This window comes from Eptatretus burgeri, chromosome 5 (assembly GCF_056783735.1).
Source record: "Eptatretus burgeri isolate ZD-2024b chromosome 5, Ebu_testis_v1, whole genome shotgun sequence".
Classification (NCBI taxonomy): Eukaryota; Metazoa; Chordata; class Myxini; order Myxiniformes; family Myxinidae; genus Eptatretus; species Eptatretus burgeri.
The window spans coordinates 20256532-20280511 of record NC_140965.1 but is presented as its reverse complement, the minus strand read 5'-3'; the positions used below and the strand labels follow the sequence as shown (position 1 = coordinate 20280511).

Here is a 23980-nt window from a genome sequence, read left to right as displayed (position 1 = left end):
ACCAAACAAAAGGGTCTGTCTGTTTCTGTCTCTGGCATGGCTACATCTTTTAAGTTACAAATACAACTTTGTGTGTGGGGTAACTTAGGTTATGTGGACGTGGCCTCACGCGGGGGCGTGGGGGGGAGGGCAGGAGGGGCATAAATTCTCTATGTAAATGTGTAATGTGTAGTGCCACCTTGTGGTGGCAATGCAGAGGTGAAAGCACTCTCTTCACACGGGTAACTTTGTAAATGTCCTCTTCCCTTCTCTTCCACGGGAGAGGGATGTGAGGACATGGAGGGGAGGGGTTAAAGCACTCTCTGTACAGGTAAATTTGGCAAACAGGATGACTAATTGGTCTGTCAGCAAAACGTAAGCTCCGCTAGTGAACTATGAAAGAGATTGTCGACATATCACGAGGACAACCTTGCACCTATAAATGAAAAAGGGACGATACTAGGAGACAGTAGTGTAGTTTTTATATCAATGAGATGGACAGGAGTAACGCAGTGTATGAGATTTGAGGTCGAGATTCCAGTATCGCAAGCCATGTGATCAGAAGGAGTTGCCAAACAGGCCAAGTAGGAAATCCACCATGTAGACTGGTACGAAACTTTGCAAGAGAGCATGGCATCACATGACATGGCATCACATGACCACCTCACCATTCGGGGTGAAAACTGCACAACAATGAAAATGGTTCGATTGTAGTTTTAATACCAATAAGGCACCAAAAATTGCACATTTACTCACTACATATTTATCAAGGAAAACAAATCAACTTCGAGCAAATTAAAGTTGACAATAAAGAGCAATAAGTATTGTGATACAGCAGAAAAAGTGGGAGCTTAAACATGTGGGAATCCGAAAAGTGCAATGGATTGCGGGCATGGGTTTGAAGGAGAGAACGAACACAGTCATTCCAGCCTCTCATCCCCTTCCTCTACTTCCTTGAGGCTGAGGACGTCCAGAGAGGCCCTTCCACGGGTCTCTTTGGACAGCAGCTCCGACAACTCTCTGAAGCTGCCTGGATCAGCAAGGCATTCCTAGCAGGGGATACAGTGGAGAGACCGAGTGAAAATTGTAACTCGGGTAGGAGCTTCAGAAAGAGTGGATTGGAGTTTGGAAGTTTTGATCGGATTTCAACTGTCACGTTCAAAGTGCATATTTTAGTGAAGGCTATGAAGTTGAGCTTTGCTTTATAATCCGTTCCTAAAAGGAGAAGAGTGTGTGTGTGTATGTGTGTATGTGTGTGTGTATGTGTGTATGTGTGTATGTGTGTATGTGTGTGTGTGTGTGTGTGTGTGTGTATGTGTGTATGTGTGTATGTGTGTATGTGTGTATTTGTGTGTATATATATATATATATATATATATATATATATATATATATATATATATATATATATATATATATATATATATATATATGTGTGTGTGTGTGTGTGTGTGTGTGTGTGTGTGTGTGTGTGTGTGTGTGTGTGTGTGTGTGTGTGTGTGTGTGTGTGTGTGTGTGTGTGTGTGTGTGTGTGTGTGTGTGTGTGTGTGTGTGTGTGTGTGTGTGTGTGTGTGTGTGTGTGTGTGTGTGTGTGTGTGTGTGTGTGTGTGTGTGTGTGTGTGTGTGTGTGTGTGTGTGTGTGTGTGTGTGTGTGTGTGTGTGTGTGTGTGTGTGTGTGTGTGTGTGTGTGTGTGTGTGTGTGTGTGTGTGTGTGTGTGTGTGTGTGTTTGTGTGTGTGTGTGTGTGTGTGTGTGTGTGTGATATCCGCTGCTGATGCTGGCTTGTATTAACAGAAAATCATTTGATCTCGACACCTCTCCAGCTTGGATATCTCTCACATTTCCTACATTTCCGTGAGTCCGAGTTCCATTCAGAAATACAACACTTTGTGGTTAACCATGTTGAAAAATCATCCAAATGCTGAAAATTATGTTTGAAAGACTATTTGAATTACACATCTTGCGCCAGCAATAGAAGGTTAAAAGGGCCCGTTGAGCTGAATTGTGTCAGCCGAAACACGTACGTACGCACACACACACACACACACACACACACACACACACACACACACACACACACACACACACACACACACACACACACACACACACACACACACACACACACTTCGATACCAGCAAATACAACCTGTTGGGAATATTATGACAGGGAGATGGGTGGAGGAGGTGGGGGACAGCAAGGAAAATTGGGAGAGTAGGAGGGTGAGGATGGGGGTGGCGGTGGAGGGAGAGCGAGGAAAGAGGTGTTCGTGTCTTTATTAAATTTCCACACATACAATAAGCTCCAGAATCTCTTAACCTGAAATGAATTGGAGAATTGATCTGAACAGCAGTTCTGACTGAAAAAAAATTTTTAAGCTTTAATTTCTCCAATTTGCACATTCTTTGACACCCCTCCCTCTCCTCGACTTCTGGATGGCATGAGGGGAGGAGGAGAAGAAGGTAGCATTAGGGGAGGGGAATGAAAGGCATCGTTGGGGGGGGAGGGGGGATGAAAGGCAGCGTGCAGGGGGGGAAGGGGGATGAAAGGCAGCATGGTGAGGGATGAAAGTCAGCATGGGGGGGGGTGAAAGCCAGCGTAAGAGGAGGGGGAGGGGGATGAAAGGCAGCATAAGGGGAGGGTAGGCAGCATACGGGGGGGTGAGGGGTGATGAAAGGCAGCATGGCAGGGGATGAAAGCCAGCATAAGGGGAGGGTAGGCAGCGTACGGGGGGGGGGGGGATGAAAGGCAGCATGGCAGGGAATGAAAGCCAGCATAAGGGGAGGGGGGATGAAAGGCAGCATGGCAGGGGATGAAAGCCAGCATAAGGGGAGGGTAGGCAGCATACGGGGGGGGGGATGAAAGGCAGCATGGCAGGGGATGAAAGCCAGCATAAGGGGAGGGGGATGAAAGGCAGCATGGCAGGGGATGAAAGCCAGCATAAGGGGAGGGTAGGCAGCATACGGGGGGGGATGAAAGGCAGCATGGCAGGGGATGAAAGCCAGCATAAGGGGAGGGGGATGAAAGGCAGCATGGCAGGGGATGAAAGCCAGCATAAGGGGAGGGTAGGCAGCATACGGGGGGGGTGGGGAGGGGGATGAAAGGCAGCATGGCAGGGGATGAAAGGCAGCATAAGGGGAGGGTAGGCAGCATACGGGGGGGAGGAGGGATGAAAGGCAGCATGGTGGGGGATGAAAGCCAGCATAAGGGGAGGGTAGGCAGCATACGGGGGGGAGGAGGGATGAAAGGCAGCATGGTGGGGGATGAAAGCCAGCATAAGGGGAGGGTAGGCAGCATACGGGAGGGGTGAGGGGGATGAAAGGCAGCATGGCAGGGGATGAAAGCCAGCATAAGGGGAGGGTAGGCAGCATACGGGGGGATGAAAGGCAGCATGGCAGGGGATGAAAGCCAGCACAAGGGGAGGGTAGGCAGCATACGGGGTGGGGGGAGGGGGATGAAAGGCAGCATGGCAGGGGATGAAAGCCAGCGTAAGGGGAGGGTAGGCAGCATACGGGGGGAGAGGGGGGATGAAAGCCAGCGTAAGGGGAGGGTAGGCAGCATACGGGGGGGGGGGAGAGGGGGGATGAAAGCCAGCATAAGGGGAGGGTAGGCAGCATACGGGGGGGGGATGAAAGGCAGCATGGCAGGGGATGAAAGCCAGCACAAGGGGAGGGTAGGCAGCATATGGGGTGGGGGAGAGGGGATGAAAGGCAGCATGGCAGGGGATGAAAGCCAGCGTAAGGGGAGGGTAGGCAGCATACGGGGGGGGGAGAGGGGGGGATGAAAGCCAGCGTAAGGGGAGGGTAGGCAGCATACCAGGGCATTACCGGGTCATTTTGGAGTGTCATCACAAAGGGGTTGAATACTTATTGATGGAAGACATTTTAGCTCTTCATTTTTAATTGATTTGTAAAAATTTCTAAAACCATGTTTTCACTTTGTGTCAGTCACTGTTTTCTGTAGGTTGGTGACAATTTTTTTTTAATTCAATCCATTTTAAATTCAGGCTGTAACATAACAAAATGATCAAAGTTAAGGGGTATTAATACTTTCTAAAAGCACTGTATCGCCGCCAGCTTGAACAGTGAACACCGATAGGCCGGATCTGCATCCGGACCTCAATCAAAATCTAATCAGCTTGCCCCCTTCACCTCCCCAACTCATCAACCAAGTTTTATCATAATCCATCCACAATTTTTTGAGATATTGTGCTACATATTGTTTTTGGCCTCTCTCCCAAATGTGAAGAATCACTTTTAAAACTTCTCGAATCCTGATACGGATCTTCACCACAATCTAATAAACTTCTCCTTATCACAAACCCAACCTGTCCACCACGTTTTGTCATAATCCGTCCATAATGTTTTGAGATATCCTGCTGACAGACAAACGGACAGCTAAACAAACAGGGGTGAAATCATAACCTCAGTCCACCTTTGGTGGCGAAGGTAGCCACATAGAACCCAGCCAAGAAGAAAGAAGTAGTACAAGACGCAAACTCATCTCTTAACTCGACAACACAATCATGCTATTTACTACTTCACAAACAACAAAAATAGGGACAATACCCCTGAGCACTCATCTGATAGTGGCTGGATAAGATAACCAGGGAACCACTGGTAGGCGCGGATGATCCACAAAATATGCAACGAAGAAGAAAGTAATTACTTATTTTGGGGGAGGAAACGGCCGATTTTTTTTTTTTATGCCACAAACAAACTTTGGTCCATCACGGGTGATGAAGGTTGTGGTATGCCTGGTGTTGGGCTTTGAATCCGAGGGTGCTGAGTTCAAATCCCACTCGGCTGTTGAATTAATACCAGGTGGGGTTAACTCGGCCTGTCATCCTTCCGAGGTCGGCAAAATGAGTGCCAGCATGCTTGGTATACTGTGTCGGAGTGGCGACCCGTCCAGGATTGTGTTCAATCGCCAAGGAGGCTGCTTAGGCAGCATCAACGCTCTGCACAGAGTATGGTCCCAAAGGATGGATGGATGGAAGGTTGTGGTCAAGGTTCATCAAAAATATGTGTGTGTAGTTTCAGAGAAGTTACTAGTGTTTACGGACAGACGGAATTAGGATGCGCCGTCCCATAAGCTCCCCGGAACTACATTCCAGGTGAGCAAAAAAAATCATTTAAACGTCAAAATTTCACATTCTCCCAGCCCTGACATCTCCAATTTACATTGAAGACACCTTGGATCACACGGCATATCAGCCCTTACAAATATAACAACTTCCACCAACACTCAAGAATTCCACAAATTTGTAAATGAGAAAAAATAATTTCCCTCCTTAAACCAAACAAAGAACCCAACAAAGCATCCTCACTACAAACCAATCACATGACTTTGCACACCCTCCAAAGTTACAGAACGTCCAATACACTCACAAACCCTCACATACCCAGCACGGATTCAGACTAAACCACTCAATGACCACTCTCTTCATAAATCTCACACAAAAACACCTTTGATGGCTTCAACAAGAGAAAACCACCAAAACATACCATTCTCAGCACGGTAGACATCAGCAAAGCATTTGACACACTCCCAAAACTCTTACTCACAAAATACTCAACATAAACATGCACAACACCACCAAACGCGAGCTGACCAACTACCTATCATGCGGACAGTCATTCATAATTTTTTTTTAACGCCAAGTCATCAGGCACACGATACTTTCCTCATGGAGTCCCTCAAGGTTCAGTCCTCTCTACCACTCGAACTTTTTCATGCACAACATTCCACAACCACCCGAGAACGTACAAATAGCCTCATATGCGGAAAACCTAACCATTACCTCCACCCATAGCAAGAACACAACCAGAGCACAACTTCAACCCTTCCTCAGCACCCTATAAACCTGGCTCACCATCAACAGACTCAAGGTAGCCCCCTCAAAATCAACAGTCACTGTATGAACAAATTACACCAATGACCATAGTGCTGCACCACACAACACACTGAACAACATCCCTATCCCACTCACACACCAAACAAAAATACGAGACATCACGTTCAACACATCCATGTCATTCTCAGATCACATCACAAACATTGAATTAAAAAAACAAGTACACCCGGGCTGAACACACGAAGGGCACTCACAGGCACCGACTTTCGATACCACAAAGAAACAACACTAATATATAAACAGTACATTCGATCAGTTATTGACTACACCAGCTCATCCTGTGCACCCAGCCCATCAAAAGCAGTACACACCATATAAAACAGAGCCCTTCACATCAACAACACTCATTGAGCAGCTACACACAGAGGCAAAAATGTTTAAAATCAAAGGTCACTTGGACATGGGAGATGCGCAGTTCCTTGCAGCTGCAAGTGCCAACCCTAATCACCCATGCCACGACATGTCCAACCACTCACAGACCCCGCTAGAACATCAAGACGACACCACCAACACACACGGCGATGACATCCTTCAAAACATCCCCCCACCAATTAACGAGAACAAAAAAAAAAAACATCCACACCCACACCACCATAAACGCACTCGCAGCACGTAACCCGGGCCCAAGCTATAGATTGGCCATGAAAACCCCACCCATTGACGTTGCAGACAAATTTCTTCCCAGGTCTGATCGTGTTCACCTTTCATGTCTCCACTGTGGACACCACCCACAGCTTTTACAATACAAACATAAACTCGACGACACCGCTGACACTTGCAACCTTAGCCAAGCCACCCCACACAATAAAACACAGTGGATGGAAGATGATGCGGTGCTGACTCCATGAAGGCAACACAACATCTTCGATGTGAGGGATCTCTGGGACGCCCCCGGGAGATTGAACGGCTACCTCCTGTTGGAGAAAAACTGACCGGGGCTAATCACCAACAGCCACTTGGCATGAAAGATCCTTTTTCTTCGTGCTTCACTTCGTTTTACATCCTCATTGAGATTCACACAGACACGAAAAATGTTTGTCAAATGCAACATCCTCTCTTTTGCTTAAACCCTCCAGTGGAGCGACGGGTCGGCACGGTTAGTACATTACAACATGTAGCATTTTATGAGGCAGGTTGTGGAGAGACGCACCAATTCCAGATCATCATCCCATGTCTCTGACTCCACGACCTTGATAAAAGGTGCGATACGTGGGCGAAGCCGTTGAGCATCTGCCGCGCCAACCTGCACCTTGAGGCGCATGAGAGCCCTTTCAATCGGCATCGTTTCTTTCAGCTGGCGGATTACCTCCAATGCCTAAGAGCACAAAGTACAAAACATCAACCGTAGATCCAAGACCTTTTCCACATTATTGACACGGACGTTTAACGCCATCACTCACCTGCTGTTTCGTATTTCGTCCCGGCTTCACGGAGAAGTGAATGTCCTTCATGGCACGTTCCAGCACCCCAGGAGGATACGGTCGCTTGTTGGCAGGATTAACACACATATCGGCCACGATCCTCGCCACATCCTTGAACACTTGCTCTAACTGCACTGCCCGTTCCTTCTCTGACACTTGTAACTCACCTTTTGCCAGAATCTGCAAAAGTGAAGTGAAAATGAATACGCGAGAGATGGGTTTAGTAATGAAGTGGCAGAGACACGAGTGTGGACTAAATATGACAAAATTAGAAGAACCAAGATGGAAAGCAATTATTATTTAAATAAGAGGCAAGATAACAAGCATCAGAACCTTTTTGCAAATCTCCGTGGTATCTTCAGTATCAAAGGCCTTAATCAGGTCCTCACGCTTTGCTATCTGTCCCTTGGAGACGTTGATGAAAACAGCATGGGTTTGTAGCACCTCATCCAAATCACGTTCCCTGTCCAACAGAGAAACACCAAAAGATGAGGCAAGGACAAGAGTTGGGATGTGGAACTTTGGAAGCCAAGAACAAGCTGGACGAGATATACTTTGAGGGAAGAGTTACTGAAGCACAAGTTATGTTATATTCACGTTACGGTTGGAAGGGGATGAACAATGCAAGTTGTGGAAAACCGGGCCTTCTTAATCAGTTGCATCTCCTACGATGAAGTTGAGTCGATGGGCTTATCACTTTGACAGTGCAAACAGGTCAGTGGTCTCTCTGTCATCGACCGACTCCTTTCTGGTCTTGCACCCTCTGTTCCGTCCCATGCCTCCCCCCACACCTCCCCCCTCCCCAATCCTCCCAATAAGCCACCTCTGGTGAAATGCCCAGACTCGCTGCTCATCTCCACCCATTTCATCCTTTGTTGTCTCACCTGTGGAACCAACTTAAAGGTGTCCAATCTCATTCTTTCCTCCATTGCTTCAAAACAGCTGTTTACCACCATCTCAGGTCATCCCCCATCCATACCCATGATCGTTTCTACCCTCACTAACCTTCCTGAAGTCCACCTCCTTCGGGGCTTCCACCCGCCACTCACCCTCGTCACACAATGTTTTTTAAAAATTCCATTTCTGCTTCTTCCCCAGGTTTTCCTTCCATTTCTGTGACTGAGAGTTTGCACCTGTATCCACCCAGCGACCTCCTCTCCTTACTCTCATCCTTCCTGAAGTCTCCCTTCGTTTTATCCCTCTACCCCCATCGACCTGTTAGTGCGAGACCCCCTCCCCCATTCTCTTTTTGTTCAACAATGCCGTGGTCCGTTCCGTTGTAGCTCCGACACGATCCTCATCTCTGATTACACAAAACACGTCATGAATTCCCCATCGTGTTCAATGACGATCAAAGTGACTCCACAAAGTACATCATGATGATACACACGAAGCCTAGCGATTCGTTTAGGTGGACGATTATTTGAGGAAGGTCGACATCTTCTGTTGACCTTGAACATCAAAATAAAAACCAGAAACCACGATTGTTGTTGCCAAGTGTACACAACTGATAGATCACAGATACATGGAGATGTATCATAACCACAGAGAGAGGAGGTTTTTATCTTGCCAAAACGAAGTTTTCCAAGATATGTTAGTCAGCTTGTATGTTATTTTTTTTTATTTTTATTTTTTTGTTTGTCTGTAATCACGTATAAAAAAAATTCTGCAGAGCACAGTTATCATCGGAAATTTTTGTAACTTCGCATATCAAAGGCCTATAGAGGTCCCTTTCAGTGCACAAAATTTTGAAGGTCAAGGTCAAAGGTCAAGGTCACTTTGGCGCAAATCAGGGGAGTCGACGAAACCCTTATTTTTTGAGTAATTTTGATCGGATTGTCTTCAAACTTCATGGGAATATAGTTCATGGTCTGGCGCTCAGCTGATTAGTTTTTGGTGGCGATTGGCCTTGACCTTCATGGTTAGCGCCTCAGGTCAAACATATTTGACCCCAAGGTCAATTTTCAAGTTTTAGGAACCATATCATGTAATACCTCAAATTGAACACCTCGATGAGTGCTTTCTAGATATGTCAAGCTTGAGACATTATGATGTCATTTGGTGACGTTATGAGGCAAAAGCATATTTTTCACGGTTACTCTGCAGAACGATTCTCATCGGAATCTCTCATTGGCAGATATTCCTCACGGAGTCGCTCCTGGTGGATAGCAGATCTGTTCACCTCAGTGTGACCTTAAAGAAGTCACACATGGTCACCTTTTGGCAAGATACGGGTCACCCTGCGGGTGACATTGGTTTATTTTTTTAGTTTTTTTTGTATACCTTGTCGAGGCTCGTATGAGAGCTAACACACAACACACAGCAAGGGGGCATGAGACAAGAGGGGCGGGAGTGGGAAGGACAAAACAGTGGGGAACAGAGACATTAGGATATCTGTGGAAGGGAGAGAGATGGGGTGGGGAACATGGGGTATACAAGATGGACATTACAGGGACTTTCAGGAAGGAAATCAGGGAATTTGAAGGAGGTGGGCTTGGGTGGATTAACGGGGGTAGAAAAGATTGAGGATTTGGATGTGGATGATAAGAGGTGGTGGTGAACAGCTGTTTTGAAGGCCTGGAGGGAAGATTGGGATTGAACAGAGTGTGCGAGTTTATTCCAAAGGCGGGGAAAAAAAAGAGGAAGGAAAGAGTGAAGATGAGCAGCAATTCGTGATTTTGGTAGTTTTACTAGAAGGGGGTTGTTGGTGGACCTTGAGTGCCCTGCAGAAATATGGTGGGGATATATCGCAGACAGAGCGGGGGGGGGGGAGGAGACCAGAGAGGAGACGGTAGAAGATAGAAAGACCACCGACCTGCCTGCGGTGAGAGAGTGAGAGGCCCAAAGACTCAGCCTCATCGTGGGAGATGCCAATGATCCTAAATGCCTTGGTTTCCAGAGCGTGAAGCCGAGAAAGGTGAGAGGCGGAAGCACCAGCCCAGAGAAAATAGCAGTACTCCATCATGCTGCGGACAAAAGCTTTGTATGTAGTCAGGAGCTCAGGTGGGCCAAGGAAGGACTTTGCACGACGGAGGATTCCCAGTCGGCGATTGGCATTGGGGCCAGGTTATAAATGTGGCTTTCCCAGGAAAGATCATGGCAGATCGTGAGTCCGAGAAGCTTGAGTGAAAGGACTTCTTCAAGGGGATTGTTGTGAAAGTCGATGGGGGAGCGGGTGGGGGGGATTCCAGACGGTCGTTTCGGAGAGACAGTGAGAGTGTGAGATTTGTCTAGATTGAAAGACATGTTCCACGTGTTGGACCAGTTTGTGATTTTACCCAGATATGCAGAGAGTGAAGAAGCTGCTGCTTGCCGGTCTGAGGGATGACCGATGGTACGCCAGAGGGTGGAGTCATCAGCAAAGAGATAAAGAGGATTTTCCAGAGAGTCGGAGAGATCATTGATGAAAACCAGAAAAAGAACAGGGCCCAGAACGCTACCTTGAGGAATTTGGGCCTGGACAGGAAGAGGGGATGAAAGATCTCCATTTAAGGCCACACGGTGACTGCGACAGAAGAGGAAGTCTGCGAGCCATGAGTGGAGATGGCCTTGGATACCATAGGAAGAGAGTTTGGTGAGTAGGGCAGGGTGCCAGACTGTGTCAAAAGCACGTGATACGTCTCGGGATACGGCTCTGATTTCATGTCTGGCATTGAGGACCTCCATCCATTGTTGGGAGAGCAGAAGCAGCATATCCAGGGTAGAGTGACCTGGTCTGAAATGAAATTGATGATCGGAAATCAAGCCATTGGAGAAGAGGAAGGATTTAATGTCTGAAGCGATGATGGATTCCATAACCTTACTGATGATTGGGAGAAGGCTGATTGGACTGCAGGTGCAGGGATCTGTTTTTGCACCTTTTTTATGCCGAGTGGTCATGTTTGCTGATTTCCAGGCAGATGGCAGATAACCTTGTGCAAATAAGAGGGTGAATAGAACAGAGAGAGGGTGAGCAAGAGCAGAAGAGCAGGTTTTTAGGACATGTGGGCTGATGCCGTCTCGACCAGTTGCAGAATCTGAGTTGAGGTTTGACAGCAAGCTCTCCACCTTTACAGGAGAAAAGGGCACAGAGTCCAGGGACAGTTGGGTGCGACTGGGTAAGATGGGTACAGAAAGCGATGAGTTTCGGACACAATATTTAGCTGCAAACACCGAGTTTAGGCATTCAGCCTTTTCACGTGGGGTAGCAGCAGTGTGGCCATCTGAAGTAAGGGAGGGGATGGAGGGGGAACATACACCAGAAACAGATTTGATTAGACGCCACCAGGAATTGGAGGAGGGAAAGAGGTTTGAGAGTTCATACTTGAGATTAGAAAGATGTTTTCTGGCTCTCCTGAGGGTAGATACACACTTGTTCTGAGTTTTATGGAAGGAACTGAGATTACCCTCAGTTGGGTTTGCTTTCCATGAGGCAAAGGCAAGTTGTTTCAGGACAACTGCCTCACCACAAGCTTCATTGAACCAAGGGCGGGAGGAAGGGTAGGACAACTGAAGACGAGAGGGGATAAATCTGTGCATGAGGGAGAGCAAGTTTCTTTGAAAGAATTCCCAGAATGAGTTGATGTTGGAGAATGTAGTGATGGGAGACCAGTCTAGAAGTTTGATGGCTGCTTGGAGACCCTGCCAGCCGGCCTGAGTGAAATGCCAGACTCGACGGCGCTGAGGTGGTTCTCCAATATAATAACAGTTCTATAACAGTTGTATAAATAACGAATATATTGTTGAGGATTCAGCGGTGGCGGGATTCGGACGAGCGCGTCAAACACTGTCCTTAACCAGTTTGGGTTTTCGCACCCTACTCTCGACAGCCAAATGTTACAGATGCGGTGCCACCCACACCACCGCCGTCTCCGGAGTTACAACGCGGCTGGTTCGGCACAATTATCGGGTTACGCGTCTCGAACCACGATACCAAAATACACCTGTATCTTGCCAGCTGGGGGAATAGACCCCGGTTACAGACTGGTTTTGTCAGAGACCAAGCGGAGTCTACCAGTCTGTAACCATTTTCGTTTTTATATCCAAATCGGGCGGATCGTTCCTTGACGCGGCACAAATTAATTCAAAGCGGCTACTTCATACGAATCAGCCAGATTTATTGGGGACATCGAGGAACACGACACAAGCAAAGCTTTCACGACAATGTTATAATTAATCTATAACCAGTTCTTAACTCGGGAGCTACGGATTATGGGTTTCGAAGGGAACTCTAGCGAGATAAACCTTAAACGACATGCAAACAAGACACAGAGTACTTGCTGATGTTTCATGGACGAGAGGAAAGTGTCAAAGGCACGAATGTGGCTCGTGACAAGCCGATGTCCACGGATTCGAGCCCCAAGCTCGAGCACGCCGCGTGGCAAGATGGCGACACCGTACTCTTTCTTCTCAAGGCACCGCTTGCGCATGCCCTCCTGAGTGCGTTCTGACCCCGCGCAATGTCGACGGCACAAGACCGTCAGATCAATGGTGGGTCTCAGCTGGTTTCTCACAAAGTCCAGCATACAAGTCCAGGCCTGGCCTGTTCAACAGGCAAGGCCAAATCGGGGTGTTGGGCTCCAGCAGGCTGATTGGCAGGCGGATCGACAAACATGTCGAGGACATTCTCATGAAAGCCAATCGCCGACTCGACGTGCAGGCAGCCTCTAGTGCAGCGTTTCTCAACCTTTGATGGCCCATGCCCCCCCTACCAAGTCGCTTAACATTCGTGGTCCCCTGCCCTTCAATAAAAGATGCAGATTTCGTTTTATGAAATTTATTTACTCAGTCTTAAAAGATAAATCAGAGTAAACATTTTTCTAAGCAATACAATCAATGAAACACTTGCTGTTGTGCTTGTCTGACGAGGCCTCTTATGTCCGGCTCCGTCTTGGACACAGCAAGGCGAATATCATTCCCAACGTCAAGACGGTTTCTGGTCTTCGTTTTAATGGTCGCAAGGTCAGAAAAATCCAGATTCGCAAAGATACGTTGTGGCGAATTGAATGGGCATTACGGATGCCTTCTTGCCGAGTAGTGGATACGCATCCTGAACAGACAACCAGAAGGTGGAGTGGTCTTCTTTGTTACTGAAGACCAGCTTCATTGCTTTTGAAACCTTCAACTCTGATAGCTCCTCTGCTTAGTCTTCAGTAGGTTCAATTTTGGCGTTAAACGCGTCTTTGTGCCACGGAACATCCAACGGTGCATCGTCGAAATACGATTTGAACTCAGCGGAGAGATTGATGAGATGTCTAGTGATGCCATCTTTGATGCCGACGGGAAGCTCAATCCTCTGTGTCTGCAGGTGCTCGTCCAAGAAAGGAAACGAGGCCGTGGACCCGGCCTTGATTCGTGCCTGCCAGACTTCCATTCCAGCAGACAGTCCGGCTTGTCTTGAACGTCACTGACTGTCACATCACGGCCTTGCAAGGACTGGTTCATTTCGTTGAGTCGGCCGAATATATTGGCCAGGTAGGCGAGCATCATGACGAACTCTTCATTGTCGAAGTGGACATGGAGGTTGTTTTCGTTGTCTCGCAGGAAGATTTCCACCTCAACCCGGAGTTCATACAGCCGAGAGAGGCATTTCCCCCTCGATAGCCAACGGACTTTGGTGTGGAACAGAAGTCCAACATGTTCCGCTCCCATTTCGTTGGCCAGGAGTTGGAGGAGCCGATGATTTTTGGCCTTTGCACGAATGAAGTTGATCACTTTGACCGCGACGTCCATGACTTCCAGCAAACGAGGCGGAAGAGTCTTTGACGCAAGAGCGTATCGGTGTAGCAAACAGTGGGAGGATGTCACATGGGGCCATTTGTTCTTCACAAGCGTGACTAACCCTCCTCTGACGCCGACCATCGCTGGGGCACCATCAGTACAAATGTGCTTCAAATTCTGCCAACCGAGTCCATTAGCTTCAAAAAAAAAAATTAAAAAATTAAAAAAAAAAAAAAAGAGTCCACAATAGCTTTGATATCTGCCGCTGTCGTTGTGATTGGTAGGGTATTGCAGAACAAGAACTCTTCCTTCATCTTTCCCTTTCTCTCGTAGCGAGCGAAGGCGATCAACTGGCTCTCCAGGGCGGTGTCGGTCGACTCGTCTAATTGAAGGCTAGCCTGGAGCGTGGTTTGTTTGATTTCGGAGTAAACTTGACGGCACACATCAGCGGCCATGTCGTCAATCCATCGTCGGATCATGTCATTAGAGAGCGAAACTTGCTGGATCTTCTTTTTCGCCTCTGGTCCGATCATCAATTCCACCATTTTCTCTGTCCATGGCTTGATAACGTCCTCAGCAATAGTGTGCGGCTTCTTGCACTTCGCAATTCGGAATGCCACTTCGTAGCTGGATTGAAGAGCAGGTTTTTCTTCTGGCCGGAATCCCAATTTGGGAAGTGTCGCTTCACAGTCATATCGTGATCGTTTCGCAGACAGAGCGTCGATATTATCTTCCTTCCTTCCGGGATGCATCTTGTCGCGATGGTTCGAAAGTTTGGAAGGACGTAGTGACGCATTTAACATCACGAGCGAGCAGTGCAGTCATTGCGCGCAGTCCACGCCATCTCGACTGACATTCGTGAATCCAAACTTGACATAGCTGTCATTCCATTTTTGAACCTTCGACATCTGAGAAAAAAAAACAAAATTCTAACGTTTTTGTAAACAGTGGTTTACTATGAATGCTCTGTGGGCTCCGCCTTCTCTTTTAAAATTGTGGTTAAACTCATCTACCCTTTTTACTTTGACACTATGACCGGAGACTTGTCACCTTAATTGTACATTACAAGCTTCTGCATTCTGAATCGCAGTTTTTCGACGTCCGCTCATGGCCCCCCTGGTCGAAGGCCGATGGCCCCCTTGGGGGGGCACGGGCCCCCTGTTGAGAAACGCTGCTCCAGTCGTTTCTCCTGCCTCCTTCACAAAGCAGATCGCAGACAGACACAGCCGTCCCCTACACACCAGATCATGACCCTCAGGTTCAGTTCCTCCTACTGCCGATCACACCACATTTCGGCGCTCTCGTCGCAGATCCACCCCTGAGTTTCCTTCGCTCGCTCGAAGCCCACTGCAGTTTTTCCCTTCAGTTTCACTTCCTCTTTCTAGGCGCTCTCTCGCCTCAAAGCCAACTCCTCATCCAGCAGATTGCGACTCGACACTCGTCGTTTCTCTGTTGCGTTCCCGGCGCACGCTCGCCTCCAAGCAGACTGGTTCCTCCCTTCAATTTCACTTCCTTCTCCAGGCCACTCCCCCTCTCAGCGCTGGGCAGGGACTATTGTCCGGAGAGAGAAAGGAAGAAGAACTCCTCGGTCCACCACCAATGTACGAACAATGAGCATGCCTCTTACATCTCCCGACACACATGTAGCGTCCATTTACTGAACAACCTGGCTAAACATGCATTTAATGGGGGATCTGGGCTAATCCTACATTTAGTAACACACTAAGGGCCATTTCCGCAACAATATGTTAAATCGGGCAAGACCGCAAGTTGTCTACAAGAACAAGATAAGGCCAATGGTGGGGAATACCACTATTTGATGGATGATGCAACATTTTAAAATGCAATTGCTATGGAAAACCAATTGTTCGTAATTGGAATGTACTTGTGCACCACACTCAAAACAGAGTGCGGTTCTGCTGACAGTTTCTTGAGGAAGGTTAACAATCCTTGACGGGTCGCACAACTCTGAACGATGCAGGACACCCGTCCAAGGGAGCAGGAATTGGTAATTTGTTCAGGGTGCCGGTGATAGCTCGCCTACTCTTCAGAGAGAACACTGTGGGATCTTTAACGTCCACATATTAATTCCAACAGAATGATGAGGCGGCCAGTTTAACGTCAATCCAACGGATGGCACACACATTGATGAACCGAACCCCACCGCAGCACGACCCCAACCCCCACCCCAGTACGACCCCAACTCCCACACAGCACGACCCCAACTCCCACACCAGCACGACCCCAACTCCCACACGAGCACGATCCCAACCCCCACCGCAGCACGACCCCAACCGCCACCCCAGCACGACCCCAACCGCCACCCCAGCACGACCCCAACTGCCACCCCAGCACGACCCCAACCCCCACACAGCACGACCCCAACTCCCACCCGAGCACGATCCCAACTCCCACACGAGCACGATCCCAACCCCCACCGCAGCACGACCCCAACCGCCACCCCAGCACGACCCCAACCGCCACCCCAGCACGACCCCAACCCCCACACAGCACGAGCCCAACTCCCACCCGAGCACGATCCGAACCCCCACCGCAGCTCGACGCCACCCCCCACCCCAGCACGACCCCAACTCCCACCCAGCACGATCCCAACTCCCACCCCAGCACGATCCCAACTCCCACCCCAGCACGACCCCAACCCCCACCCCAGCACGACCCCAACTCCCACCCCAGCACGATCCCAACTCCCACCCCAGCACGACCCCAACCCCCACCCCAGCACGACCCCAACCCCCACCCAGCACGACCCCAACCCCCAATCCCACCCCAGCACGACCCCAACTCCCACCCAAGCACGAGCCCAACTCCCACTCCAACCCCAGCACGACCCCAACTCCCAACTCCCACCCCAGCACGACCCCAACCCCCACTCCCACCCCAGCACGACCCCAACTCCCACCCGAGCACGACCCCAACTCCCACTCCCACCCCAGCACGACCCCAACTCCCAACTCCCACCCAGCACGACCCCAACCCCCACTCCCACCCCAGCACGACCCCAACCCCACTCCCACCCCAGCACGACCCCAACCCCCACCCGAGCACGACCCCAACCCCCACTCCCACCCCAGCACGACCCCAACCTCCAAATCCCACCCCAGCACGACCCCAACTCCCACTCCCACCCCAGCACGACCCCAACTCCCAACTCCCACCCAGCACGACCCCAACCCCCACTCCCACCCCAGCACGACCCCAACCCCCACTCCCACCCCAGCACGACCCCAACCCCCACTCCCACCCCAGCACGACCCCAACCCCCACTCCCACCCCAGCACGACCCCAACCCCCACTCCCACCCAGCACGACCCCAACCCCCACCCAGCCCGACCCCAACCCCCACCAGCACGACCCCAACCCCAAACAAAACCTCATACAAGTCGTTCCTCCAGCTGAGCACTTTGTTCTTGTAGCAGGCGATCTCGAATCGTTTTCCGCCCTTTTTCATCCTCACCACGGCCACGTTCGTCAAGCGGACTTGGTTTGTCGGAGTGAAAATCGACATGTTGACAAAAATCCGTAAACAGGATCGCTCGTGAGTACAGTACACTGTATGTGAAGGTTTTTTTTCTCCTGTAATTTATTTGGACATATTGACGTTTTCATATTCTACGGGATCTCCGATCGTCAATTATAAAACAATATTAAAAAACTGTCTCGTCCACACAGTCGAGAAAAGTTGTCAACACAAACATACTGCCACGACCTATACCACCATGGCTCATATAAACTGAACGAGGATTTATATAGTTTTTTTTAGCTATTTCTGAAAAATATTTCCTCACTCACAAATAAAACCGGAAGGGTGATGATGTGGATTTTTTAAACCCACTTTGTTGTGATCGTTGTCCTCCTGAAGGATTCTAACAGGCCGATTGTGGAATCCTATTTGACTTCAGACAGAGTTTAACGTTTGTCCGATTTGATTATAAAACCCTACAAAAACCCTATTGACACTGATAAAACTGATGTCCACACAAGTCCTTCCTTGTGAAACAATTTATTTCCTAATTATCCACCATACACTTCTCACCCTTGTACAATGAACTTAAGAATCCCCATTGATTGCAAATATTATTTGGTTCTATTTCATTTATTCTTACTTTAGTTAACAGTTAGACCAACCCGATTCAATTCACTTCTACATTACATCAGAGAGTTTTATTCTAACTTGGTATTTGGTCAGTTCCAAGGAGTACAAGCCACTGAGATACTATACTTCCTCACGTGCTTGCACTGAGAACAATGTGCCTTTCAAAACATTTTATACTTCCATGAGAGAGAGGTTGGGGGATATTCACCCAGACTGTAGATGTGTCCTTTAGACAAAAAGCCACTTCGTACATTTTCTAAGCAAAGGTTCATTTATCAGCTCGGTCACTCTGCTCCAGAACAACACATTTCTTATCATTTAGGGCAAAAGTCTTTTGGCCAGAAATGACAGCCAATTCAACTTGCAGCATAAAAGTTACATTTCTGAAACTCCATTTGTTACAATTTAAAATACATTAATATAAATTTTTCCCCCACACTGACATGAGATGGGAGGGTGAGATGAGATGAGATGGGAGGGTGAGATGTGACGGTGAGATGGGAGGGTGAGATGAGATGGGAGGAAGGGTGAGATGAGATGGGAGGGAGGGTGAGATGGGAGGGAGGGAGGGTGAGATGGGAGGGTGAGAGGGAGGGTGAGATGGGAGGGTGAGATGAGAGGGTGAGATGAGAGGGTGAGAGGGAGGGAGAGAGGGTGGGTGAGATGGGAGGGAGGGTGAGATGGGAGGGAGAGGGAGGGAGAGGTAGAGTGAGGGTGAGAGGGAGGGGAGGGAGAGGGAGGGAGAGGAAGGGTGAGAGGGAGGAAAGGGAGAGGGAGGGGAGGGAGAGGGAGGGTGAGAGGGAGGAAAAGGGAGAGGGAGGGGAGGGAGAGGGAGGGTGAGAGGGAGGAAAAGGGAGAGGGAGGGTGAGAGGGAGGAAAGGGAGAGGGAGGGTGAGAGGGAGGAAAGGGAGAGGGAGGGGAGTGAGAGGAGGAGGAGGGATTCCGGCAGATGTTACGCCCAGCTGAACGTCCATCTGAGAGATGGCGTGCACACATTGATGAATCACTCTGCCTGTGAAACACCGGGATGACAGTTTACAGCTGAGTCGGGATTCAAATCCAGGCGAGACAGCTCAGAGCGAGCGTGCGTACTTCTCGTGTATCCAGCCATGATCTGGCGATTCATTACTTTATGAAAACTTAATTGATCCGAGCAGAAGTTACAACTCCAGCAACAACAACAAAATACCCTTTCATTTGGCCAATCTGCACATTCTTGGACACTTTCCTCTCCTTGAGACCGCTTTATGGGGGTTTATTTTAACGTGCAGTAGACCCCTCCTTGTGCAGTAGACCCGTCCTTGTGCAGTTCGAAATCCAATGTTGTGCAGTACTAAAATTTATAATAAACACTCCAATGTCATGTAAAGAAACAAGACGTCAATGCATGACCATGATACTGAAAAGCAAAAGTACCTTTATTTACTGTTTAGATGACAAGAAGTATATTTTTAATTTTACATACACAAATGTTTGCTGATTAGTACTTTGTTTTAAAATTTTTGTTAAATACAAAGATGGTTAAAACTGAAAACACTGTGTTTACATGACTAGATATATATTTTTAGTCTTCCACATGCTGAATTGTACTTTGATTTACATTTTGTGTCAAACAGGACATGGTAAAAGATGTCTAAAACAGTAAAACATGGTAAAAGATGTCGAAAACAGTAAAACATGGTAAAAGATGTCTAAAACAGTGAAACTTTCATAAACGCAAGATTTGCAAAGTTGTATCTATCACATAATCTAAAAACATCCTTTTTTCAATGACGGTTCAGCTGTATCTGATTCTGCATCAAGACTGTCATCAGCATTTCATTTCTGCACTTCAGAGAATACACCTCTTTAAAGTAATTTTGTTCCTTTGCTCTGGTTACTTCTCTTGTTCGACGTGCCTTTGTGGAAAGCCAGGTGAGAACAGCAGGCCGTGGATCCCACAAGTCAATTGCAGGCATATTGTAACGGACGTATAAATAATAATTCTCTGTCTCTCATGACATTCTTGAGCGGTCTAGATGCTTTTCATTGTATTGCTGGAGCTGATAAGTCTCTTCACATCTGCTGAATGCAGCTTCGCTGCTAAAATTCTGGCATAAACTCTGGCCAGAGTATCATGTGCCCACCTGCAGCTAAAAGCTGGCTGATTATTTTTGACAGGGTTACGTTAGAGAATTGCTCCGACTCTGTGAAATCGTTGTACTCCATGCGCAAAGCCACAATATCTAAATCTGGACACATAAGTTTGTGGACTGCCTCTAGGTTTGCATCCTTTTGAAATTTGAGAAAAGGAGCCAAAGTTTCCAAACACTCATTGTCAGTGCCAACCCGTTGAGTTAAAAATTATTTTAGTGCTTCTGTGACCTCAACCTTGATTGCCGATAAATTGCGTCTGTCTGTAACAAAAAGATGATTTCCTCTTCTCCGCCTTGGTTCATCACTAGTTAGCTCTTAATTCCTTTCAGCATATCGAAGGATCTCTCATGACTTTCGACTCGCTGTGACTGTGCTTGAAGATTAGACACCCAACCCCCTAAAAGAGGCGTCTTCTGGATGCTGCTAATACTTGTCTTCACAAGTGTCACCTCTCGTTGAATGTCGAGCAGTGTGACATTATCAGATTGTATTTTCTTCTGAAATCTTGAAAACACTGCCAGCACACATCAGCTATAAATTCAAGCAATTCTGGGTTTGTTTTGTTTGTCAGGAGAGTTTCAAATCCTTCGGCTTGTTTGTCGTGAGACTGTTGCATATGAAGTACTAATGCATGCCATGATTCGAGAACAGAATTCACCAGGGAAAATGTGTACTCACTTCAAATACTTTTGGAAGGGACCGGCATGTTCAATCATTTGTACTGGCTAATTCAGTTTCGGCAGCAAGTGGCTTACTTCGGACACGAGATCCGTGACTAACTTCCAAGCTAACTGAGTGCGACGAACAGCACACCAGATTTTCAGTTTTGGGATTTCAGAGTCAATTGAATCAAATAATTCCCACAGACCAATTCTCTCTCCAGTATCAACACTGGCTCCATCAGTTACTGTTGATGACATATTTTGAAAAATATATTCTGTAGTGGGTTCACCAACTGTGTTTTTGCAGGCCGTCTTAACTGCATTAAAATGTCCTTGTGCGCCTATTATATCAGGTTCTGCTGCACCTAAGAACACTGTTTCATCTTCACCAGTTTTGCTGACTACCTTTGCTATCACAAAGATCTTGTCCAGCTGAGTTCGGTCAACTGACCCATCGCATCTAAAGGATATTGCTATGGACTGTTCTATCTTTTTTGAAAGCGAGGCCCTGTCTGCTTTCACAATACACTTTAGCATCGCCAGGTGGCTAACAGGTGAGACATACTGCAAGTTTTGATCAAGTTTTGCCTCCTTAGATTCATCCTTTGGAATGAGTTAACAGATGTCAGATGCTGTATGTTGTGATTAGCAGTTCACTATTTAAAGACAGTTTATGACAGAATATACAATAGTGTTACAATTGCCCCGGTCTCCCCAACACAGATTTCACAGGCACGAACATGACGAAGTAGGCCGACATCTAGACTCTAGCGTCATATGAGTTTCATCAACATTGTTTCAACAATATGGAATTATGGAATAGATCTACTGGGATATTTTCAACTACATTTGGTTATTTAATACTTGCCATACTATTAATAGGTTACTCTGCTTGACAAACCTGCACCACAAGGCTAGGCCTACAGTCTCTGCCAGCGATCATCTGAGCGATGGTTCTGTAAACACGCGCTGACCTAATAATTCACGCGCAGCTTTGGGCGACTAGCGTATGAGACATTGAGTGGTTAGCAAGGCTGTTCCAAATTTCTGTGCGTTTTGAATGTATTTGGATATTTACAGTTATACTTTTAGCTAATGATACTAATTTTATAGACTCCAGTGAGGCATCCTGTGTTGTGTGCCTTGTCAAAGGATACAAAGGAACTTAACATCTATAAAATGTTTATAAAAATAGCCATTACAAATGCTTCTCAGACTCAGAGAATCTCAAACACTGGGCCATGGTACCTGTCTCAAAGATTTGTGCAGTTGTAAAATTTCCTTAAAATAAACCCTGCTCTGGAGTGTTGTCTGGTGGAGGAGGATAGCATGACAGAAGGGAAGGGAAGGCAGTGCGAGGGGGGGGCGGGAGAGAAAAGAAGGCAACGCGAGTGGGGGGGGGGGGAGAGAAGGCAGCATATAGGCAGCATATATCCTCCCCCCTCGACAAATAGTCGAGTCGGCCCCATATATTTGGCTTTCTTATCTCCAACAAATTCCACTACTGTATTCACAATTCCTTCTTTCCATCTCAAGAGCCAGCAGGATTCCCAGCTGGCTTATGTCCTGACAAAATATATATATATATATATATATATATATATATATATATATATATATATATATATATATATATATATATCAAACTGAAAAGTAAGATAAAAGGTTTTCCTCCCAGATTCTGCGACACAATGCTCCCTTGAATCACTCAAGTATGACCTTACTTATGTCTCACACACACACAATGTCCCAAGCAGGAATATATTTTAATTAACTGCAGGTGAGTGAATCGAGTTGGGAAGAAACAAAAGCTTTAAAGGAAAAGGTACAAATCCCAACATTCCCCCCTATTGTTACTTTTAAGAAACAATGTTTTATTAAATCACAATCAAGCATCTTCTTAACTCAGGCCGGCAGATGTCCCAGCTTCGTGGTGCAGACAGACCACTCCCTGGGAGGAGTTCCATCCTTCGGGGTAGCTCCAGATGGTCTCCATGGCGGTCGAAAGGCTCCCCTGCACCCCTCTAACCCAGGAAAATTGCCACTTTTATTGGAAAGTCCCTTTCCCTCCAGCTGAAAGTGTCATCTCAGGTTCGTGTTTGGTTTCGTGCTTCTTGGGTGTTGACTTTGGATGCCATCCTGTAACACACTTTTGCAAGCCAGCCATAATGGCTGCTTTGATTATAGACAATATAATGAATATTCCAATCAACACAGCCAATCCTGTCAGCAGGAACCTGAGAATGGTTCCTCCCCAACCTTCAAACAATCCCTGCAACCATGCTCCGATCTTCCATCCTGGATTGTAATCATGATATGTTGTAGCCTCCTTTCTTATGTGTCCTCCCAGGTCACAGAAATATACCATTTAATGATGCCCAGGGTTCCACGAGATTATTCATTCGTATCCTTATACCTATCCTTGTCCCAGTTATCCCTTCATGTGACATGATGCCTTGTTTTAGGCGTACAGTGCCTATGTCCCCTTCATCCCGTGTCACACGAGGTGCATAATTATATGTAAGGGTCATATTGTTACGGATTTGGAAACGTTGTGCACACAAACAGCCAGATTCCCCGTAGTTCAGTTATTTCGATAAGTATGTGTTTATAGTTAGAATCCCTCCTTCTGTCTAATGGGAATTTCGTGTGTGTGCTACGAGTTATTTTAGTTAGGTTTTTACAACAATTACAACAACAACAACAACAACTCCACCGTCCCTCACTGACCCGGTCACCATTGCCCACGTGTTTTTGGCTGAGGGCGTGGGCGGAGCCTCCGTCGCTTCTGATTGAGGCTCCCCTCCAAGGAAGGGCATGGACTGTTTCCTCCAGCCAACGAGTGAAGGGCGAGCACCACACACACGACCCAACCAAGAGTGAAGGGCGAGCACCACACACACGACCCAACCAACGAGTGAAGGGCGAGCACCACACGCACACCCCATCCAACGAGTGAAGGGCGAGCACCACACGCACACCCCAACCAATGAGTGAAGGGCGAGCACCACACGCACACCCCAACCAATGAGTGAAGGGCGAGCACCACACA

General features: G+C 47.6%; 1 protein-coding gene across 1 annotated transcript; it reads right to left on the bottom strand.

The window, feature by feature from the left end:
* Positions 1 to 677: 677 nt before the first annotated feature.
* Positions 678 to 17659, bottom strand: SBDS (SBDS ribosome maturation factor). Its single transcript, XM_085880957.1, has 5 exons — positions 17415 to 17659; positions 7651 to 7780; positions 7297 to 7497; positions 7047 to 7211; positions 678 to 1028 (listed from the first exon to the last, which is right to left on the bottom strand). Exons 1-5 carry the CDS (start codon positions 17540 to 17542, stop codon positions 900 to 902), a joined length of 753 nt encoding a protein of 250 aa, XP_085737083.1. The 5' UTR covers positions 17543 to 17659; the 3' UTR covers positions 678 to 899.
* Positions 17660 to 23980: the final 6321 nt, after the last annotated feature.

What these genes read in the sequence shown, in the direction of transcription:
- SBDS (XM_085880957.1), bottom strand. Translation starts at nt 17,542, where the DNA reads ATGTCGATTTTCACTCCGACAAACCAAGTCCGCTTGACGAACGTGGCC. An exon ending in GACGAAATACGAAACAGCAG is followed by an intron (nt 7,212 to 7,296) that starts GTGAGTGATGGC and finishes TTGTGCTCTTAG; the next exon opens with GCATTGGAGGTAATCCGCCA. An exon ending in GGGATGATGATCTGGAATTG is followed by an intron (nt 1,029 to 7,046) that starts GTGCGTCTCTCC and finishes ATCCCCTGCTAG; the next exon opens with GAATGCCTTGCTGATCCAGG.